This window comes from Sorex fumeus, unplaced genomic scaffold (assembly GCF_029834395.1).
Source record: "Sorex fumeus unplaced genomic scaffold, SorFum_2.1 ptg000171l, whole genome shotgun sequence".
Classification (NCBI taxonomy): domain Eukaryota; kingdom Metazoa; phylum Chordata; class Mammalia; order Eulipotyphla; family Soricidae; genus Sorex; species Sorex fumeus.
The window spans coordinates 6,736,467-6,754,822 of NW_026606228.1; the positions used below are offsets into that span (position 1 = coordinate 6,736,467).

An 18,356-nucleotide genomic window follows, 5' to 3' on the forward strand; every position below is an offset into this window, starting at 1 on the left:
AGGAAGGAATTTTTCTGAGGGAAGAGAGGGACTGTCTGGAGATGTATTAAATAAGGACACCAGCCTTAAATTATATCGGATGTGATAGACTATAAACAGCCTCCACTCCAAACAGCTGCAGAGGGAGTGCGACTCTCAGGGACCAGTCAGAATCCTTGTAACTCTGATTTTCAATCTGGGTGCACTTTCAAATCACCCAAGGACTGTTTTAAAAACTACCAATGCTTGGGCTTCATCCCCAGCTGTTCTTTTTTATAGGTCTGGAATGGGACTCATGTGTTAATATTTTCTAAAAGCACCTCTGATAATTCTAAGGCACCACAGGTAAGGACTGAGAGAACTTCTGGAATGTTTCTAGATGTTGTGGCTAGAATTTGAAGTGGAAATGTTTTGGGAGGCAGGAGAGTAGAAGTCTGAGTCTTAGAAAAATGGTTTTGCATGCAACATGATGAGCAAGTACCTAATTGTTACTTGGGTAAACAGTTTGTAGAATCTTCTATCCAATAAATGGTTCAGTTATTTTTTCTTATTTTTTGTGATTCACTTTTTTTTAAATTTTTATTAGTGAAACACCATGAAGTGCAGTTGTAGACTTACAGATTTTTGTGCTTGGGTTTCAGTTATACAATGATAGAGTACCCATCCCTCCACCAGTGTCCATTCTCCACCACCACTGATCCCAGTATCCCTCCCACTCCCATCACTCCCATCCCACCCTGCCTCCGTGGCAGAGCATTCCCTTTTGTTCTCTCTCTCCTTTTGGGTGCTGTGGTTTGCAAAAGAAGCATTGAGTGGCAGTCATGTTCGGTTTATAGTCTACTTTCAGCATTTTATACCTCTACTATACTGACTCACTTTGCTTACCATGATACTTTCCATGTAGTACCACTTGTGTGTAAATTTATTTTAATGTTTGCTAAGATATATCTTTTAGTAATTGTAGGAGAAAATGTGTTTTTTCTCTACATTTCTTGTAGTTTCTTTTTTTGTAGTTTTTTTCTCTCTTTTTTTTATAATTTATTCATTTATTGAATCACTGTGGGAAAAGTTACAAAGCTTTCAGGTTTAGGTCTCAGTCATGCAAATATCAAACACATTTCCCTTTACCAATACTTATTTTTCACCACGAAGAACCCCAATAAACCCCCACCTCCCACCCCTCCCAATGCCTGTGAGGCAGATGAATTCTAGTTAACACTCTATCTACTTTGACTAGATTCATTGTTTCAATAAAAGATGCACCATTATTATTTAGAGTTTACCCCCCCCCCAAATAAGACATGCTGAGAAAGCATCGTGAAATGATTTGCTTTCTATAGCTGGGTTCAAGAATTAAATGATGTCGTGCAGCCGCTATTGCGACTGCGCGGTTTTGGATTTCTGCTATTTTACTTATTAACCATGGAAGTATTTCTACTGAGAGTCAGATAATTAAGAGATTGGTTTCTGTGCTCTGCAGCCATGGCCGTGCTGGAGAGCTGCTTGTGGGGGGCAACTGGTGACCTCGGTAGGGCATGAAGGATGAGCCGGGAACGCCCTTCCCATGAGGTTTTAGTCGCCGCGTCACCACCGGCTCATACCTGGCTTTCCACAAGGCTCCCAAGCGGCTGCCATCTTTCTTTCCAGAGGGGAGAAGGCGGAAGAGACGAACACCCTTTCCCCTCTTGTAGTTTCTTTTTAAAAAAATTCTTTTAATATAAATTATTAAATGTAAATGTAAGAACAGCTTGTACCCAAAGGAATATTTCCCTCTATCAGCGAAATTTCTCCTAATTGACATTTTTAAAGTTCATTTGTTTGTTTTTAATTTAAGCACTGTGATTTACAAAGTTGTTCATAATACAGTTGTTTCAGGCATTCAGGCACTCAATGTTCCAATACCATTTCCACCACCAGTGTGACCTTCCCTCCACCAGGATCCCCAATTTCCCGACCCCCAAGACTGCCCCTTTATGAAGCACAGATAAATTTACTTCATATTGATTATTACAACAAAATGGCAAATGAAACTATGAGAAAATAGATGAATTTGGTACATCCACACAATGGAGTACTATGCAGCTGTTAGAAAAGATGAAGTCATGAAATTTACATACAAGTGATACTACATGGAAAGTACCATGCTGGGTGAAATGAGTCAGAAAGAGAGGGACAGACATAGAAAGATTGCATTCATCTGGGGTATATAAAGTAACAAAATAGGAGACTTAACACCCAAGAATAGCTGAGATAAGTACCAGGAGGTTCACTCCATGAATTGAAGGCCAGCCACTCATGCTGGGGGAAAAGGCAGCTCAGAGAAGGGAGCACCAAATAAAGGGTTTTGGGAGGACCCTCCCAGGATGAGAGATGCATGCTGAAAGTGGACTATAGACCAAACATGATTGCCACTCAATGCCTCTTTTGCAAACCACAGCACACAAAAGGAGAGAGAAAACAAAAGGGAATGCCCTGCCACAGGGGTGGGGTGGGATGTGGGGATGCGGGTGGGAGGGATACTCGGAGCATTGGAGGTGGAGGGATGGGTACTCAATCATTGTATAACTGAAACCCAAGCACAAAATTTGTATGTCTATAACTGTACCTCATGCTGTTTCACTAATAAAAGATTTGTTTAAAAGTCAGTTTGTGGTAATTGTTATCTCACAATGATGTGACTAAACTCATTGAGGATTTACTAAGATAGTTGGTACTAGTTGAGCCTGTTATGGTATTGTTTTCACTCATTGAACTTGGTGGGCTTCTTCCCAATTTTCCCATCAAATTTTCTGTGGTCCTACTGTGAAATATGGAGGAAGCGTTTAAAGGCCACATATGTGGCCTCACACTCCAGAAGTTGTGGATCTGGGCCGTTTATATGTCAAAGGCTGTTGGCTGTGGTGGCTGGGCCACTCTGGATGGGGGAGGTGTTATGCCTAACCCTATTCCTGAAAGGCCTCAAAGTTTTCATCCCAGAGATCCATCTACATGGGACAATCCAGAGGCTTGGCAGCTTTACAGATTAGTTATAGAGCTACGCATTTTGTATGTCAGAGGAGGTTGGATGTAGTGGCTGCTAATTGACATTTTTTTATTCATTGCCTTTCACCCACCCATCTTCTTTCTAGTAGCACCCTTGTTAATTTTCTTATTCATGCTCTACTTGGGCGCCTTTTTTTTTCTATTTTTATCTCTTCTTCGGATCACTGAACCTCCAGAAACTTCCAGGAATACATATGAAAGTAAGAATTGCATAGAAATTTACAGAAATAAAATTGAAAGAGAGTAAAAGGCTCAGGAATGGATTTCTGCTATAAGAAGCTAGTGTTTTCATTTTGTTTCCCCATCTATTTATTTACAAATGTGGAGTCTAGTCCAACAGTCATTTTTTTAACTGCCTCTTTCTCTGAAGTCTGACATCATTGGTAGTAGTGGAGTGTCCAGCTCTCCCAGTTTGCCTGGAATTTTCCCAGTCCTAACTTTGAAAGTTCTGGGAAGTCCTTTGATCCCATGCAATTCTGTGAGACTTTTCAAAGTGGCGTGTTGGAGAAACTATATACGCAGCCTGTTTCTGCTCTCAGAAAACTTGCCACTTCCAGGGGCATGAGAATATATGTAATGCATCAGTTAAATTAATAACATAAACAAACACCTGGAATTCCTGGGTCACTATATCTAGTTGATTGATAGGTAATTACTGAATATCAGAAAAAGAGATATTATGGTACATGTATTGAACCTAAAGTCCTAGATAGCTTTGCTTCTCATTAGACTATTTTCAGTTGGCTGTTCTTGAATCTGAGTATTCTCGGATGTCGTGATGATATTCCTTTTCTAAGTTTAAGACATACATTTTCCTCTTGCGATAATGCAATATAGGTTCTTTTTTCAGGACAATTCAGGCCAAACTATCATTCCTTTCTTTGTATTTAATTTACACATTCACTTTGCCTGCTACACTCTGTATCCTGGAACAAACCATCCAGCTGCCTTTATTCCTCGCATGCTTCACAGGAATATTATGCTGTAGATTGGAAATGGAAGGAATCTAACTTGTAGACAGGAGGGTAGTTGGGGAAATAATCTTTTGTTGGAATTTGGAGGTCCCTCCATTAATGCCTGAGAGATTAAGCAGAATATTGGTGTCTATGGCTGAAGTATGATTTTAGTATACCGAGAGTATCCTGTCCCCACTGCAGAGCCTGGCAAGCTCCTTGTGGCATATTCGATAATGCCAAAAACAGTAACAATAATGGGTCTCATTCCCCTGACTCTGAAAGAACCTCCAATGCGGCACCATTGGGAAGGATGAGTAAAGAGACGCTGCTAAAATCTTAGGGCTAGGACGAATGGAGACATTACTGGCGCCCACTCGAGCAAATCGATGAACAACAGGATGACAGTGACAGTGACAGTGATCACAAGGTTCGACTGTTAATTTACACAGCTTACCAGTTCCTTAAATTTTCCTCCCTACAACATTTCCACCACCACCACCACACCAAATCCCTCCATCTTGTACATGTATCTCCTGTGTTAGAGATCTAAAATAATTGTGATCTGCACCTTCTATTAAACTGGTAAGTTGAAACTGTCATCCCAAGAAAACGTTGTATTCCATAGCTAAATGTATATGGATTTCAATTACTTTTTAGGCGGCTGCAAAATTCGAGTTCAGGGGGCCTGGACCAGAGAGCGCCGCTTTGAAATTCCCGATGAGGAGCACTGTTTAAAGTTTCTCTCAGATGTCTTCGCTGCTCAGGAAGGTAACTCAAGATTCGGCAGATTTCTTTCTACTATTTGAATGGAAATAAGTTTCTAACTTGTAGACAGAGGCAAAAGTGTCCTTTAGCAAAATACCTCACCCCTGAGACTTGGCAGGTGATCTTTTTCTCTTTAATAGTGAGCCCTGGAATAAATTAGGGAATAAGACTGACTCTTCAGCTTTAGGGGCGCTGAGCCATTTTACAGAATCTTCAGTCATAGCATGGACTGTTTACTGTAGGTCGTCAATCTTTTACTCCCAGATTATCCCAGAATAGCCCTTATTTTCTTAGCCACATCCTCCGTATCCCTCTTTTTCAAGAAGGGTTCTGTCCACTGCATTTAAGGAGTGCTGAATGAGTTACTTTTGGTTATTCCACTTAAAGGACACCCAGTTTCTAATCATGACCTTTATCTTTCCAGCTCAGTCAAAACTTCTTATTCCAGAGCAAAAGGATTCATCCAGCTGGTATCAGAAATTAGATACTAAAGACCAGTCATCTGATATTACAGGTACTCAAGGAATTCTTTTTGTCCTGGTTGCATAATCTTGGCAGAATACATTGATTGTATTTGGACAGATAAGATTATACAAATTATTTTAAGTCAGAAACTTTCACTCATCTATTTAGTAATAAATAATACCTATTTAGTAATGCCACTGATCAATCAACTACCAGTCAAGAGCAAAGTCCTATTTAGACTTGATATGTTTGTATGTACTTTCCCCATCCTTCTAACTCCAATTCTGTACTATTTAGGGCTTCTTGGATTTGAGGATAACTTTGCCTCCATGAATTTGGACAAGAAAATAAGTTCACAAAATCATCCTCCGGGGATTCATCGGGAACCACCACCACCACCCCATTCCATGGGTAGAATGTAAGTCCTCTGTCAAGACATACTTCTTCTATAGAAGATTTTCATTTTTAAAGCAATTTCACTTATAAATTCCTTATTGATTTAATAGGCTTCCACGTGAAAAAGAAACATCTAGCAAGGAACAGCCTAAAGTGACCAACACCATGCGGAAGCTCTTTACACCTAATACTAATACTTCCCCTTCCGTCCAGCGGGAAGGTATCATCAAACATATCCTGGCAAAGCGAGAGAAAGAATATGTCAACCTTCAGACTTTCAGGTTAGTCAGTCTCTCTTGTCTCTACTGGAGTTAAAAATTAGCAGGTATAGCAAAAGCCTTTTCGCCATGTAAGAGTTCGCTTAATTAAGAATCAAAGCATAAGGCGCCAAGGATATGGCTCAGCAGTTGAGCACTTGCTTTATGTTTGTGAGTCTCTGGGTTAGATTCCTGGTAAAATAAAAAGAATTCAAGCATAATAAAAAGAAATATCAGCTGATTCAACCCCTGTCCCTTGTGTTGATCATATATTAGATATATTATATTTATTATTTATATATTTATTAGATATATTAGAGAGATGTGTGTGTATTATCCAAAATAACGCAAATGCTACTTTGTTTTTTCCCCTTTTTTTGCTTTTGGGTCATACTCAGCAATGCACAGGGATTACTCCTGTTTCTGTGCTCAGGGATCACTCCTGGCAGGGCTTGGGGGACCATATCGGGTGCTGGAAATCAAATCTGGGTTGGCTACACACAAGGCAAGCTCCCTGCCCTCTATTGCAATTGCAAAGACCCCTCCTTTGGGTTTTCTAACTATTAATGATACCATTCTGCTAACATTTCTGTCTACTCTTGGCATACCCAATCAAATTCACATGTACTAGAGAATTGTTCCCTATCACATGCCATAAGCAAGTGTGTCAAATCTCTCTGACTTGGTGAGTTGTTTTGCCCTTTCAATACTGGAAAATTAAAACCCACCATTATGAGCCCCTTAATTTAGTTACTTAACTTAGTTACTTGGTAAATTAAAAGTTTTACCCAGTCCTCTTGACTAGAGGTCAGCCATACTTTTTTTCTTCTGTATGAATTTTCAATTCACCTTGTTGATGTTCACTTTTCTGGACTAAATTTATGTGGCATGGCATGGCATGTACTCCTGATGTGCAAATAAATGAATAAATGAAAGCCAGCATGTCTCTTTGTCATTCCTGAACCCTTCTATTGTACTTCTTTATGTACCTTTCTAATCCAAGATTCCAGTCTCACTTGGTATGAGACTTATTGGTATACATGCCTCTGTTATACCAATTCAGTCAAAACTTTTACCCTGTGTTAAAAACTCCGGCTCCCCATGTTCCTTTATGATGCTTATATTTGTATGTAAACAGCAAAGGCTGTCATGAATTTTCTCTTCTGTTTGCCCCCTTCATACTATATCTGCTTCAACAAATTTGCTATACCGATGTCCTTGTAATCCTTGAGGGAAATGAAATTCACTACAGTTTCTTATGGAACATTTTTCCATGTTAAATGCACTTACAGCCTGAAGATACCTCTATCCTAATGCAAGCTGTCCTTTCAAGTATGAGTTTCTATGGAGTTTAATTGAAAAGAAAGTGGTAGAGCAATTAACTGTTATTTTTGAATAAAGACTTGGTTCTTTGCTAAAGGTTCACTGGATATAAAATTAACTGAAAATAAACCCTCTGCCTGGTGTTTTATATTCTAGAATTTTTACATATGTATTTGGCAAAACATTTTGAAGAATTATGTTGGCTTACTGTAACCATAACTCTTTTGTAGATGTGATAAGAGAATTTCTTTTGATTCATAACTGACACTTGTTTTCAAGTTATTTCTTGATATTATGTATTAGATTTTTTGTTGGAACTTGGAACGTGAATGGCCAGTCTCCAGATAGTGGGTTAGAACCTTGGCTGAACTGTGATCCGACTCCTCCTGATATCTACTGCATTGGGTAAAGAACACATCTGGAATTTACTTTGGGCTATATGTTTGGTGTTAATTTACATGACATTCTACTTTCACTCTTTTAAACTCTTCAGTAGGAAGCTAATGTAAACTACCTATGGGAGTTAAGTTGTGGGTGAAATTGGTGAGGATCAAATTTGTGAGATCAGACAGGAACAGATACTTTAAATAGTGTTAGAAAGCATCTAGTCCTCTTGAAAACATACTCTTGAAAATCCGCAGAAAACTGTGTTTGTCCTGTCATACAAACCAAGACATAAGATCACTTCTAACAATGAGAATTTGTGGGATATGTGAGCAAAACTCTACTGTTGTCCTTCATAGAAGCTTTTATGTTTATAAGTTTGCATAGTTTATGAGTAGACTGCTGGGGAGTCTTTTTGAAGGAAAGTGCCTTGTCCTTATTGATCACCTGGGTCAACAGAGCAGTTTCATAAAAATTGTTTGAAATTTTTCTTTCTGTTTTCAACTCAGAAAATGACACAGGTATTCAAAAGATGATAATGGAATATATACAGCTCTCACCTCTTCATATTTTCTCAGATTCCAGGAGCTGGACTTGAGTACAGAAGCCTTTTTCTACTTTGACTCTGTGAAAGAACAGGAGTGGACCATGGCTGTAGAGAGGGGCTTGCATGTTAAAGCCAAGTATAAGAAAGTAAGCCTCAATTAATTATCTGGTTTTGAAGGTGCTCCCAGGCAGTGCTCAGGGAACCTGGAGGCCACTTTTGCTGATACTCAGCCTACCAGAGGTTCAGTGCTAGGGCTAGAGTATATGTAGCTGTGATCGGGCCTTGCAATGCCAGGGATCACTTGGGCCATAGACGGCCATGCTTGGAGGCCTCCAAGTCTATACCTGGCCATGCTTGAGGAGCGTGTACTCATGTTTTGCATGTACTCCTTCAACCCTGTGCTTTCTTATCTTGGAAGTCCTTTTAGATTTATTAATTTGTTTCTTTTTTGGTTTGGGGGGATGACACCTGGCGGTGATCTGGGCTTACTCTTGGCTCTGCACTCAGGGATTACTCCTGCGGGGCTTGGAGGACCATATGTGCTGCTGGGGATGGAACCCGGGTCGGCCTCGTGCAAGACAAGCACCCTACCCGCTGTATTATTGCTCCAGCCCCTGTCCTTTTAGATTTTAAGCTGTAAGATTTTTTTCATTTTTCTCACCTTTGTCTTCTTTCCTTCCTCCCTCTCTCTCTTCCTTCCTTCCTACCTACCTACCATTCTTCCATCCTCCCTCTCTCCCTCCCTCCCTCCCTCCCTCCCTCCCTCCCTCCCTCCCTCCCTCCTTTCCTTCCTTCCTTCCTCCCTTTCCTCCCTCCCTCCCTCTCTTCCTCGCTTTCTTCTTTCCTCCCTCTCTCTGTCCCTCCCTTCCTTTCTTTTGCAGTAATATTACTTTACAAGATTGTAAATGTTTATATGCTTTACAGCAGTGGTTCCCAAAGTGGGTGATTTCACCCAGTGGGGATGCTGGAATAATCCAGGGGGCAGTAGTAGCATTGGTGCCTTTGGGGGACACTTTTTGTTATTTTTTTTCTCTTAAAGAAATGTAGCCTGCCCACAGGGCAGAGTCTGGCAAACTCCCCGTGGTGTACCAAATATGCCAAATACCAGTAACAATGATGGGTCTCATTCTCCTAAATAGCCTTGAATATAATCTCAGGGCTAGGATGAAAGAGACGTTACTGGGGCCTGCTCGAGGCAATCGACGAATAACAGGATGATGAAATGAAATAAAGAAAGTTATTTCTAGGAGGGTTCTGTGATTTTTCTTTTTCTGAACGGGATAGTAGGCCAAATAAATTTGTGAGCCTCTGATTTAGAGGTACATCTTTAACACCATACCCACTGCCAGTAACCCCCCTCCTTTTTAGTACACGACTAAATCAAACTGCACTTGAAAGTTATTCTGTTATCTACAGTTTGTTCCAAAAGAACCATTTCCATGAATTATTTTCCACGTGTAATACCGGAATAGGACAGACTAATCCTTTATGCCTGTTTCATGGGGATAAAATTCCCTAAGTTTTCTGATCTTTTGTTTTTATTACTTAGACAACTTTTTAGGGTGAAATGAATTTTAGTCTTTTTATTACAATAAGAAACTAAAAATAATTGCATACAAGATAGTTTGTGTAGTAAGTTTCAGGTTAAAGTTATTCACTGACATGGTTTATAGATAGGCAGTTTGGAGTTTGTTGATTTTTTTTAATTTGATGGATAAGCCTTGGAATCAGAGCAATAATAAAAGTGTTGTGTAACTGAAGTGAGTTATAAGTTTAATTGTAAGTCAGGAGTTCACTTTAGCAAGGTATGCTAACTCGGTCTTTAGAAAGACATGTGGCCGAGGCTACTAGAAGAGTTATTTTAATTACATGGCTAGCATACTAAGTCTTTTATTAGGAATCCTCTGAGAATTTTTATTAATAGCTTGTTGGTATAGGTAATAAGACTCCTAAAGATGTAATTTTTCTCAAACAGGTTTTGACTAATAAATATTTCAGACATATATCTAGCTATTGCTTGCAGATTAAAATAATCAAAGTATATAGGATTGCCACTGTATGTATTTTAATTCCTTAGAAAATTGAAAATCGAAAAGTAAGGAGAAACAAATGGAACAAGCTGGACTACAGGCATTATGTTTCTTATTTGAATTTTTAATGTTGCTTTCTCCTGGTAGGCTAAAAAGTGATGACAATAATGGATTAGAACCAAATGTGCTGTTGTCCCCAAAGATTTTTAACTAATTGGTTAGAGCCACATTAGAACTTCCCAGAGAAACTGTTTCTTCCTTATAGGGAGCCCACTGGGAAATTGGGATTTACATTCAGATTTGGGCACCATTACTTCATTTCTTCCTGTTGAAAAAATTATAGGAAACTAGATATGTGGCAGAGAGAGTATTGACTTGAACCTCTTCTAATTCCCTGGGACTATTAGGTCCAGCTAGTCCGCCTTGTTGGGATGATGCTCCTGATATTTGCCAAGAAGGATCAGTATCAATATATCCGTGATGTTGCTGCAGAAACAGTTGGAACTGGAATCATGGGGAAAATGGTGAGCTTCTTGGGAAGTGAGCTTGATTGTCGTGTCCATTTGTGTTCAGTTGCTCATCGTGCATTTGTACTGACTGAATAATCACTCTTGGTAACAGGGGAACAAAGGTGGAGTAGCTGTGAGATTCGTTTTTTACAACACAACCTTTTGCATTGTCAATTCCCACCTGGCTGCCCATGTGGAGGACTTTGAGAGGAGGAATCAAGATTATAAGGACATTTGTGCACGAATGAGCTTCATAGTCCCAAACCCAGTGGGCCCAAATCCAACTGCTCCACAGCTGAACATCATGAAACATGAGTGAGTGTTTAAGTTCTAGAAGAGTTTAAATGTGAGAACTGTTGAAATATGAAAGAAATTATGAAGAGTAAAACCTCTCTTCTTTGTGATCTCATTCCATAAGAGAAGTTGGGAGTGTTTTTTTGTTTGTTTGTTGCTCAATACCCCACAGTGCTCAGGAAGCACTCCTGGCTCTGTATTCAGAACCACATGCAGCACCACGATTTGAACCAGGATTGCAGCCAAAACACATGCTAGGCAAGCACCTTATCCTATGTACTAACTCTCTGGCTCAAGTGTTTGAGGAATAGTGGATTTATTGGGGCAAAGAAATTAGATTTCATATGCTGTGCGAAAAATTATACACTAATGGGGCCAGAGCAGTAGTGTAGCAGGTCGGGTGCTTTCCTTGTATGTAACCAACCCTGCCTGGTTCGACCCTCAGCACCTCATAACCCCTGAGCACCACCAGTGTGGCCTCCAAAAAGCAATCATACACTGAATTTCAGAGATTTAGTAGAAAATATGTAAAATAGCTAGATTTTTATTTGTATTTTAAAATTATTTACTTATTTTGTCTTTTTTGGTCACACCTGGCGATGCTCAGGGGTTACTCCTGGTTCTGCACTCAGGATTCACTCCTGGCAGTGCTCAGGGGACCATATGGGATGCCGGGGATTGAACTCGGGTCAGCTGCGTGGAAGGCAAATGCCCTGTTCACTGTAATATCGCTCCTGGGGAAATAGCTATTTGGGGAAATAGCTAGATTTTAAAATATAATTATGCCTTAAAGCCATATGGATAGTTAAATGAATTTTACTGTTAAAGTTATTTTTACTTGTTTCTGTTACCTTTTAAATTTTGTTACTAGAAACTTTTGATGTATGTTGTATTTCTTGTGAATGATGCTACTATCACTGTCACTCCCGTTGTTCATCGATTTGCTCAAGCGGGCCCAGTAACATCTCCATTATGACACTTGTTACTGTGTTTGGCATATCAAAAACGTCACAGGTAGCTTGCCAGGCTTTGCCATGCGGGCGAGATACTCTTGGTAACTTGCTGCGCTCTCTGAGCGGGGTGGAAGAATCGAACTGGGGTTAGCCAGGTCGGCCGCATGCAAGGCAAACGCCCTGCCCGGTGTGCTATCGCTCCAGCCCTGATGCTACTATAGACTATGCAAATTTTAATACACATTTTCTTGTTAGATAAGAATATATTTATTCTCTTTATGTAGGATCTCTTTCCAAGCCAGCATATATAGGTCTACATTATGGTGTTGTGCTGGTGTTGTGCTTAGGAATTACTCCCAGAGGGGCTCAGGGGACCAAATGGAGTGCTGGGGATTGAACCCTGGTTGCTGTGTGCAAGGCAAGCACCCTATCCTTTGTACTATTGCTTCAGCCCTGTTTGCTTGGTTTGCGGACTGCACCTGGTGGTGTTTAGGGTTTACTCCTGACTCGGCACCCAGGGATCACTCTTAGCAGGACCTGAAGACCACAGGGGTGCTAGGGATGGAACCCAGGTCCAAGGGAAGCAAGCGAGCAAGGGAAGCACTCTACCAACTGTACTATCTCTCTACCTGTAGACCTACATTATTCTTTGTAATGACTGTATTAAGAATAGGGGAAGTAAAGACACAGAGGATCGATAGGATAATAGAAAAGAAAGGTCAGTAAAGAGTGGGACTTAATAAGGGTAGAAGCAATCAGTTGAGAAATGGATCAGGTGGTAGAAAATGATTTTTTGTAAAGAAATTAATACTGGTAATTGAATTCTGAGAGAGGGTGATGTGATTTGAAATTTGAGATGGGATTTCTTAGAAAAACTAAAGATAATATAAAGGTATTAGAATCAGTGGAGAGCAGGATAATTGAAGAGAATGCAGGGGAGACTAATGATATTGAGCTGTTTTCATGTTGTCTCAGTAATTAGCGTCAAAATGAATTATTTCACAGTGGTAAAGTCAAGGCCATGACTGTATTGGTCACAGAGTCTGAAATTCTTTAAAGTTATTTCCTCAGGATTCCAGAAATGTTATGTTGCATTTACAGCTGGCAAAGAGACCCATTGAGAACTTTAGGTAGCTCATAGGAAAAATCCATGTGCGTGTAGTTAATTCAGTTTCATCTGTGGTGGGGTTCTCCACATATCTAGGGACCTGTTTCTAGATCCCAGAGCATGAGGATCCCATGGTATGTAAGTTGTCTCCTGCCAGGCACTTGGACAGTGAAAGGGGGGCAAGGGTAGATAGACTGGCCACCGTGGAGAGCCCTGGTGGGCCCTGCCTGGGAGAGATGTCATTTAGACGATGCAGACTTGAGCGGAGAGCCTGCCGAACATCAGGACTCAGGGAGGCAGAAAACATGCAGATTCTCTTTCCCTGGAGACCTGGCAGGCAGCCAGGAAAAATTTTGACGCCAGTCCAGCAAATAAACTACAGCTTCTCTCAGACAGTTAACTCCTTGACTTCTGAATAATACTGCAAGCTAATACTGTTGCTCTCAGTCTTGTTCTCTGTGTAGGGAGCCTATCCGTCCTGTCTGTTTTGTAATCCCTTGTCCCTTTCAGGTGTTGATAACACTTGTCCGTAAAGGATAGTTGGAGCTTACCCTTGTCAAATAGTGATAAATGGGTCTCTACCAGTAATCTCTCCACTTTTCTTCTCTTCATTCTTCTCTGATTGATTTTTATGCCAGACATTACTAGTTCTGTTCATATATCTCTTGATCCTCAGTGTTGTCATCTGGCTGGGAGATTTGAACTACAGACTGTGCATGCCAGACGCCAATGAAGTGAAGAGTTTTATTAACAAGAATGACCTTCAGAGACTCTTGAAATTTGACCAGGTAAGTAGATTTTTCATTTGATAGGTACTTCCCTAGATAGCAGGTAAGACGGTTAGACTTATGAGATAGATACCTGGGAGTGTGTTTTACTGAAAGTAGATCTTGGGAAAACAATGTTGGTAGTGGATGGTGGTGAGCTTACTTATACCAGGTTTGTAGTGTTTATATTAAAGTGCCTGGTGGGAAGAGGGGAGATAACATTAGTGACTAAAAGTAATATGATGTTTATTCATTAAGCCTTTATCAAGAAGAGATTTTAGAGATTTGTTTAAATAAATTGGAGGACCGGTGGGGTTAATTGGAAAACACTTCCTGGAGGAAGTGGGCATTCAGCTCTGTTGATGTGGTTTGGCAAACGGAACAGGGAAAGCTGCTTCTATGATCTCTTGGCAGGCTCTGCAGTAGCTTGGAGGTAAAAGAGGGGAGGCCCTGTGAGGGGATTGGGAAGTAAAGAAGATATTTGTCTCTGACAGATAGCATCAGTTATGGTCTAATGGGAACTGACCGAGAAGTTAAAACGAGCTGGTGTGTATATATATATATATATATATATATATATATATATATATATATGTTAGAACCTGGGGGGAAGCATGGATTTGGTAACATTTATATCCATGGTCCTGGTTTTTCTGTAAATTTGCTAAGAAGCTTGGCACATGTCTTGAATTGTTAGTTCACTATGTGGAGACCAGCTGCTAAGAGTAAATGCTTCTTATTGAGGGAAGGAACTTTTTTGACTTGGGGGGAATGTCTTTCTTTGAGTGTTTTTCTATCCTTATCTGAGACTTTTTAACATTCAAACAGTCAAAATCCAAGTGGTTTGTGAAACTTTGTTGGCTGTGTTTTTTTTCCATCAAGGCTAGCTAGCTAATTTCTTCCTCTGCCTTGCCTCCAAAGGGAATAAAGTTGGAACAAATTCTGGGCCTTATGTGGTTCTCATAAAATTTTTTAGTGAAAATAACTTTCAGGATATTTGTAACTATATACTAAATTTGGAATTATCAAATAAGGTATTCAGATTATTGGATTTTTAAGTTACCCATTCAAAAATTGTGTATTTTGATGGGGGCACACCTGGTAGCTCAGGTTGCTTCAGGGTCAATCTTGGCAGTATTCAGGGGACCATATGGTGCTAGAGATCAAGCAAACATGAGATTCTAAATGCAAAGAATGCATTCCTGTCCTTTTTCATTTTCTCCCTTGGCCTTTTATGTCTTTTTAAGTACAGTTAAAATGGTTCCGTATAGTTTCTGAAGTTATTATTATCCAGATTTTGTTTTCCCTTTTTGTTCTTTCATTTAGCAATAAAAAGGTTAGCGATGTGCTCATACTGAGTATCTGATCTGAGGGTGAGTTTAAATACTTAGGGAAAGGCAAGATTTAATTCATGAGGTTTAGAAATTTTGGAGGCATTCCCAGGCAGAGCTCAGGGGACCCAGGGTCTACTCCCAGCAATACTCTACTAACTAGGGAGATGTGGAATTTACTTACGTACCCTAACAGTTGCAAAGGCTATGGAGCTATATACTTTGAAATTGCTGATCAACCTGATTATCGCATATATTAACATGGTGCTACCCTGCTTAAATGATGCTGCTTTCTATCTCTAGCTAAATATTCAACGCACTCAGAAAAAAGCTTTTGTTGACTTCGTTGAAGGGGAAATCAAGTTTGCTCCCACTTATAAGTATGATTCTAAAACAGACCGTTGGGATTCCAGGTAAAGTTATGAGAACCTTCTCATGAAATCAGTTAAGGCCTGATCTTCTCTGTGTACCTCCATATTGAAGGACTAGAAAATTTTTGGCTGTGCCATATACAGATATAAAAACCTGATAATGGCTTAGTGCTATTACAGAATAGGGTTTAATTCATGAGTACTCAAATGTAAGTTTATATTAGGAAAGTATTTCTTCTATGTCAGGGTTCTTATTTTATGGCCTACCTATATTTCTATGGGATAAAGGCCAGTCTGGCCAATTTGCTTAGATTTCTGTACTTTCTTGCTCTGTTCTGGCTCCTTTTAAAAAATGTGTTTTTGTGGGGGGAGGGGACGGTGTCTCTCAACAGTGCTTGGGGCCCAGGTCTTAGGCAATACTCAGTCCAGCTGTGTAGATCTGACAGTTCAAACCTGCTGGTGCTTGGGGGTCTCCAGTGGTTACTCCTTTTGGTTCATGAGGGGCCATGTAGTAACAGGGATTAGATTCAGGGCCTTGTGGATGCAAGGTATGCACTCCAACTCTTTGAGATGTCTCCCTGCCCCCTGTTCAGACTTTTTTTCAAACTGTTTCTCAACTATTTAACACAGGATACCAGAAGGTAAAAATAAAGAGCCTTGAGATTTAACACTGTGGTACTCAGACCTGAGTACACCTTAGAGTCTCTTAGGGGACTTTACAAATCACTGATGCGTGGGCCTGACTTCTGCTACTACAGGAGGAAGCTGAGTACCACCGTTGAAAGGATCCTGTGATTTCCCAGTTATCCAGCAAAGGACCCCTCTCAGTGTATTCCTATTAATTGTTTAGTTTCTACCTACATTCTCTTTGTTTCTTGTGGTTTCGTAGCTGGGTGAGCCCTTAATCTTAAAAAGAAAGAGACTCCCTGGATATGTGTAGCTTCTTTAGATTCAGAGTGCACTGGGATGGAGAGAGTTGTCTTTATCTTTGCCCAAGGGAACTGGTCAACAAATGAAGAGACACTGACAGGTCTTCTGTACTTTTCCTTGTTTCTTCCACTCACCACTAAGTGTCAGCGAAAAAGCTATTGATAAGAACTTACTTGCATCACCATCTGGTTTATCTGTACTGGTGTTCCTCATTTTAATAGACTTTCACCTACCCTTTGTATTCTGTGGTTATATATTCCTGTTTGCCTGCTTAGATAGTTATCTCTATTAGAAAAAGCTAAAAAGCCCCAGTTTAAAGGAGTTTAAAGGATAATTCTCTACTGTTAGTCATCTTTTGAAATTAAGCCCACACCAGGAATATAGGATTTTTAGATTTTATTAGTTATGTTTCTGTTGTAAAGTATTGTTACAGTTTGTAGAGCAAAGGAAGTAGAAGTGCTCCCAATAACATAATAATGACCTTCTGAGGATCTTTTAAGAAGGTGCCAGCCACTATATCTTCCCCCATGGCAATATTATTGAAAATTTAATCCCAGGGCTGGAGCAATAGCACAGCAGGTAGGGCATTTGCTTTGCACATGGCCGACCCAGGTTCAATTCTCAACATCCCATTGGTCCCCGAGCACTGCCAGGAGTAATTCCTGAGTGCATGAGTCAGGAGTAACCCCTGAGCATTGCTGGGTATGACCCAAGGAGCAAAATAAATAAATAAATAAATAAATAAATAAATAAATAAAACAAAAAAGAAAATGTAATCCCAATCTTAGAAGCCCCCTTATTGGACACCTATATATACTAATTTTTTATTGAACAGATAACAGTGCTAGGGGTTCCAAAGTCATGACAGATGCGCAGACATAGTTCCTTTCACAGAGCTTTTAATGCACTGAGGTAGTTTAATAGTTGAGATCACTGGAAAATGAGAAGCATATAACCAAAGAGCATGACCCAGATCTTAACCATTGTGGTAGGTATAAAATTCTTGTGTGGTATGTTCTCTTTATAATTCCTTTTTTCATATACAGTGGAAAATGCCGAGTTCCAGCCTGGTGTGACCGAATTCTTTGGAGAGGAACAAATGTTAATCAGCTTCACTACCGGAGTCACATGGAACTGAAAACCAGTGACCATAAGCCCGTTAGTGCTCTCTTCAATATTGGGGTAAAGACTTGTTTGATCATTCTTTTATTTTTCTTAAATATCTTCATTCTGAGGGAATTATCTATAACCACAGAAGATAGGCAATTTGTTGAGCAATAAATGTTTCCATAATGAAATTATCATTTATAGCATTGAGAAGTTAGTGCCTTCCTAAATGCTGTCCTTATGACCCTTGACACATCAGGCATTTTAATGATACAGGTTTCTCATACTACATAATGGTTGGTCAGTAACCTTACCTTCCTAAAGTAGCCTTAAGTTCTTTATTCTTTATATGTCTTTGGTGTGTTAATTGATATACCATTGGTTTACGGTATTATGGAATTTTAGGGGTTCACTTCATAGCTCTATTTTTGTGTAATTATCACTGCTCTCACCATCAAAAAGAACTTTTCGATAAATGCGTAGGAATGATATTGCTTGATCATATAGAATTTCCATTTTACTTTTTAAGAAAATCTCCATACCATTTTCTATAGCATCTGCACCAATGTGCATTCTCACCAAAAGTGAATATACAGAGATTCCTTTTTTAACATCCCTGCCAACATCCCTGCTTCTGATCTTTTTTAATTAATTTTTAAATTTTATTTTCATAAAGTGTACAATAATTGTTTACATTCAACATTTCAACATCACTTGCACCACCATTACACCTTCCCACCACCATTATTTCAAGTTTTCCCACCACTCCCCAAACCTGTGCCATAGGCAGATGCTAAATAGTTTATTTTGTGTTTCTTGTTATGAATAAATAGTATGATATC

The 18,356-nt window shown here is 39.7% G+C and overlaps 1 protein-coding gene across 1 annotated transcript in view; it reads left to right on the top strand.

Annotated features, from left to right (window-relative positions):
• Positions 1-18,356, top strand: part of OCRL (OCRL inositol polyphosphate-5-phosphatase) — an 83,542-nt gene that overhangs the window by 24,512 nt on the left and 40,674 nt on the right. Inside the window, exons 5-15 of the mRNA XM_056107754.1 lie at positions 4,635-4,745; positions 5,167-5,256; positions 5,505-5,625; positions 5,714-5,884; positions 7,487-7,588; positions 8,146-8,260; positions 10,552-10,668; positions 10,766-10,968; positions 13,685-13,796; positions 15,410-15,519; positions 17,454-17,589. Coding sequence (XP_055963729.1) covers positions 4,635-4,745; positions 5,167-5,256; positions 5,505-5,625; positions 5,714-5,884; positions 7,487-7,588; positions 8,146-8,260; positions 10,552-10,668; positions 10,766-10,968; positions 13,685-13,796; positions 15,410-15,519; positions 17,454-17,589 — 1,388 coding nt within the window. The remainder of the gene's footprint in view (positions 1-4,634; positions 4,746-5,166; positions 5,257-5,504; positions 5,626-5,713; positions 5,885-7,486; positions 7,589-8,145; positions 8,261-10,551; positions 10,669-10,765; positions 10,969-13,684; positions 13,797-15,409; positions 15,520-17,453; positions 17,590-18,356) is intronic.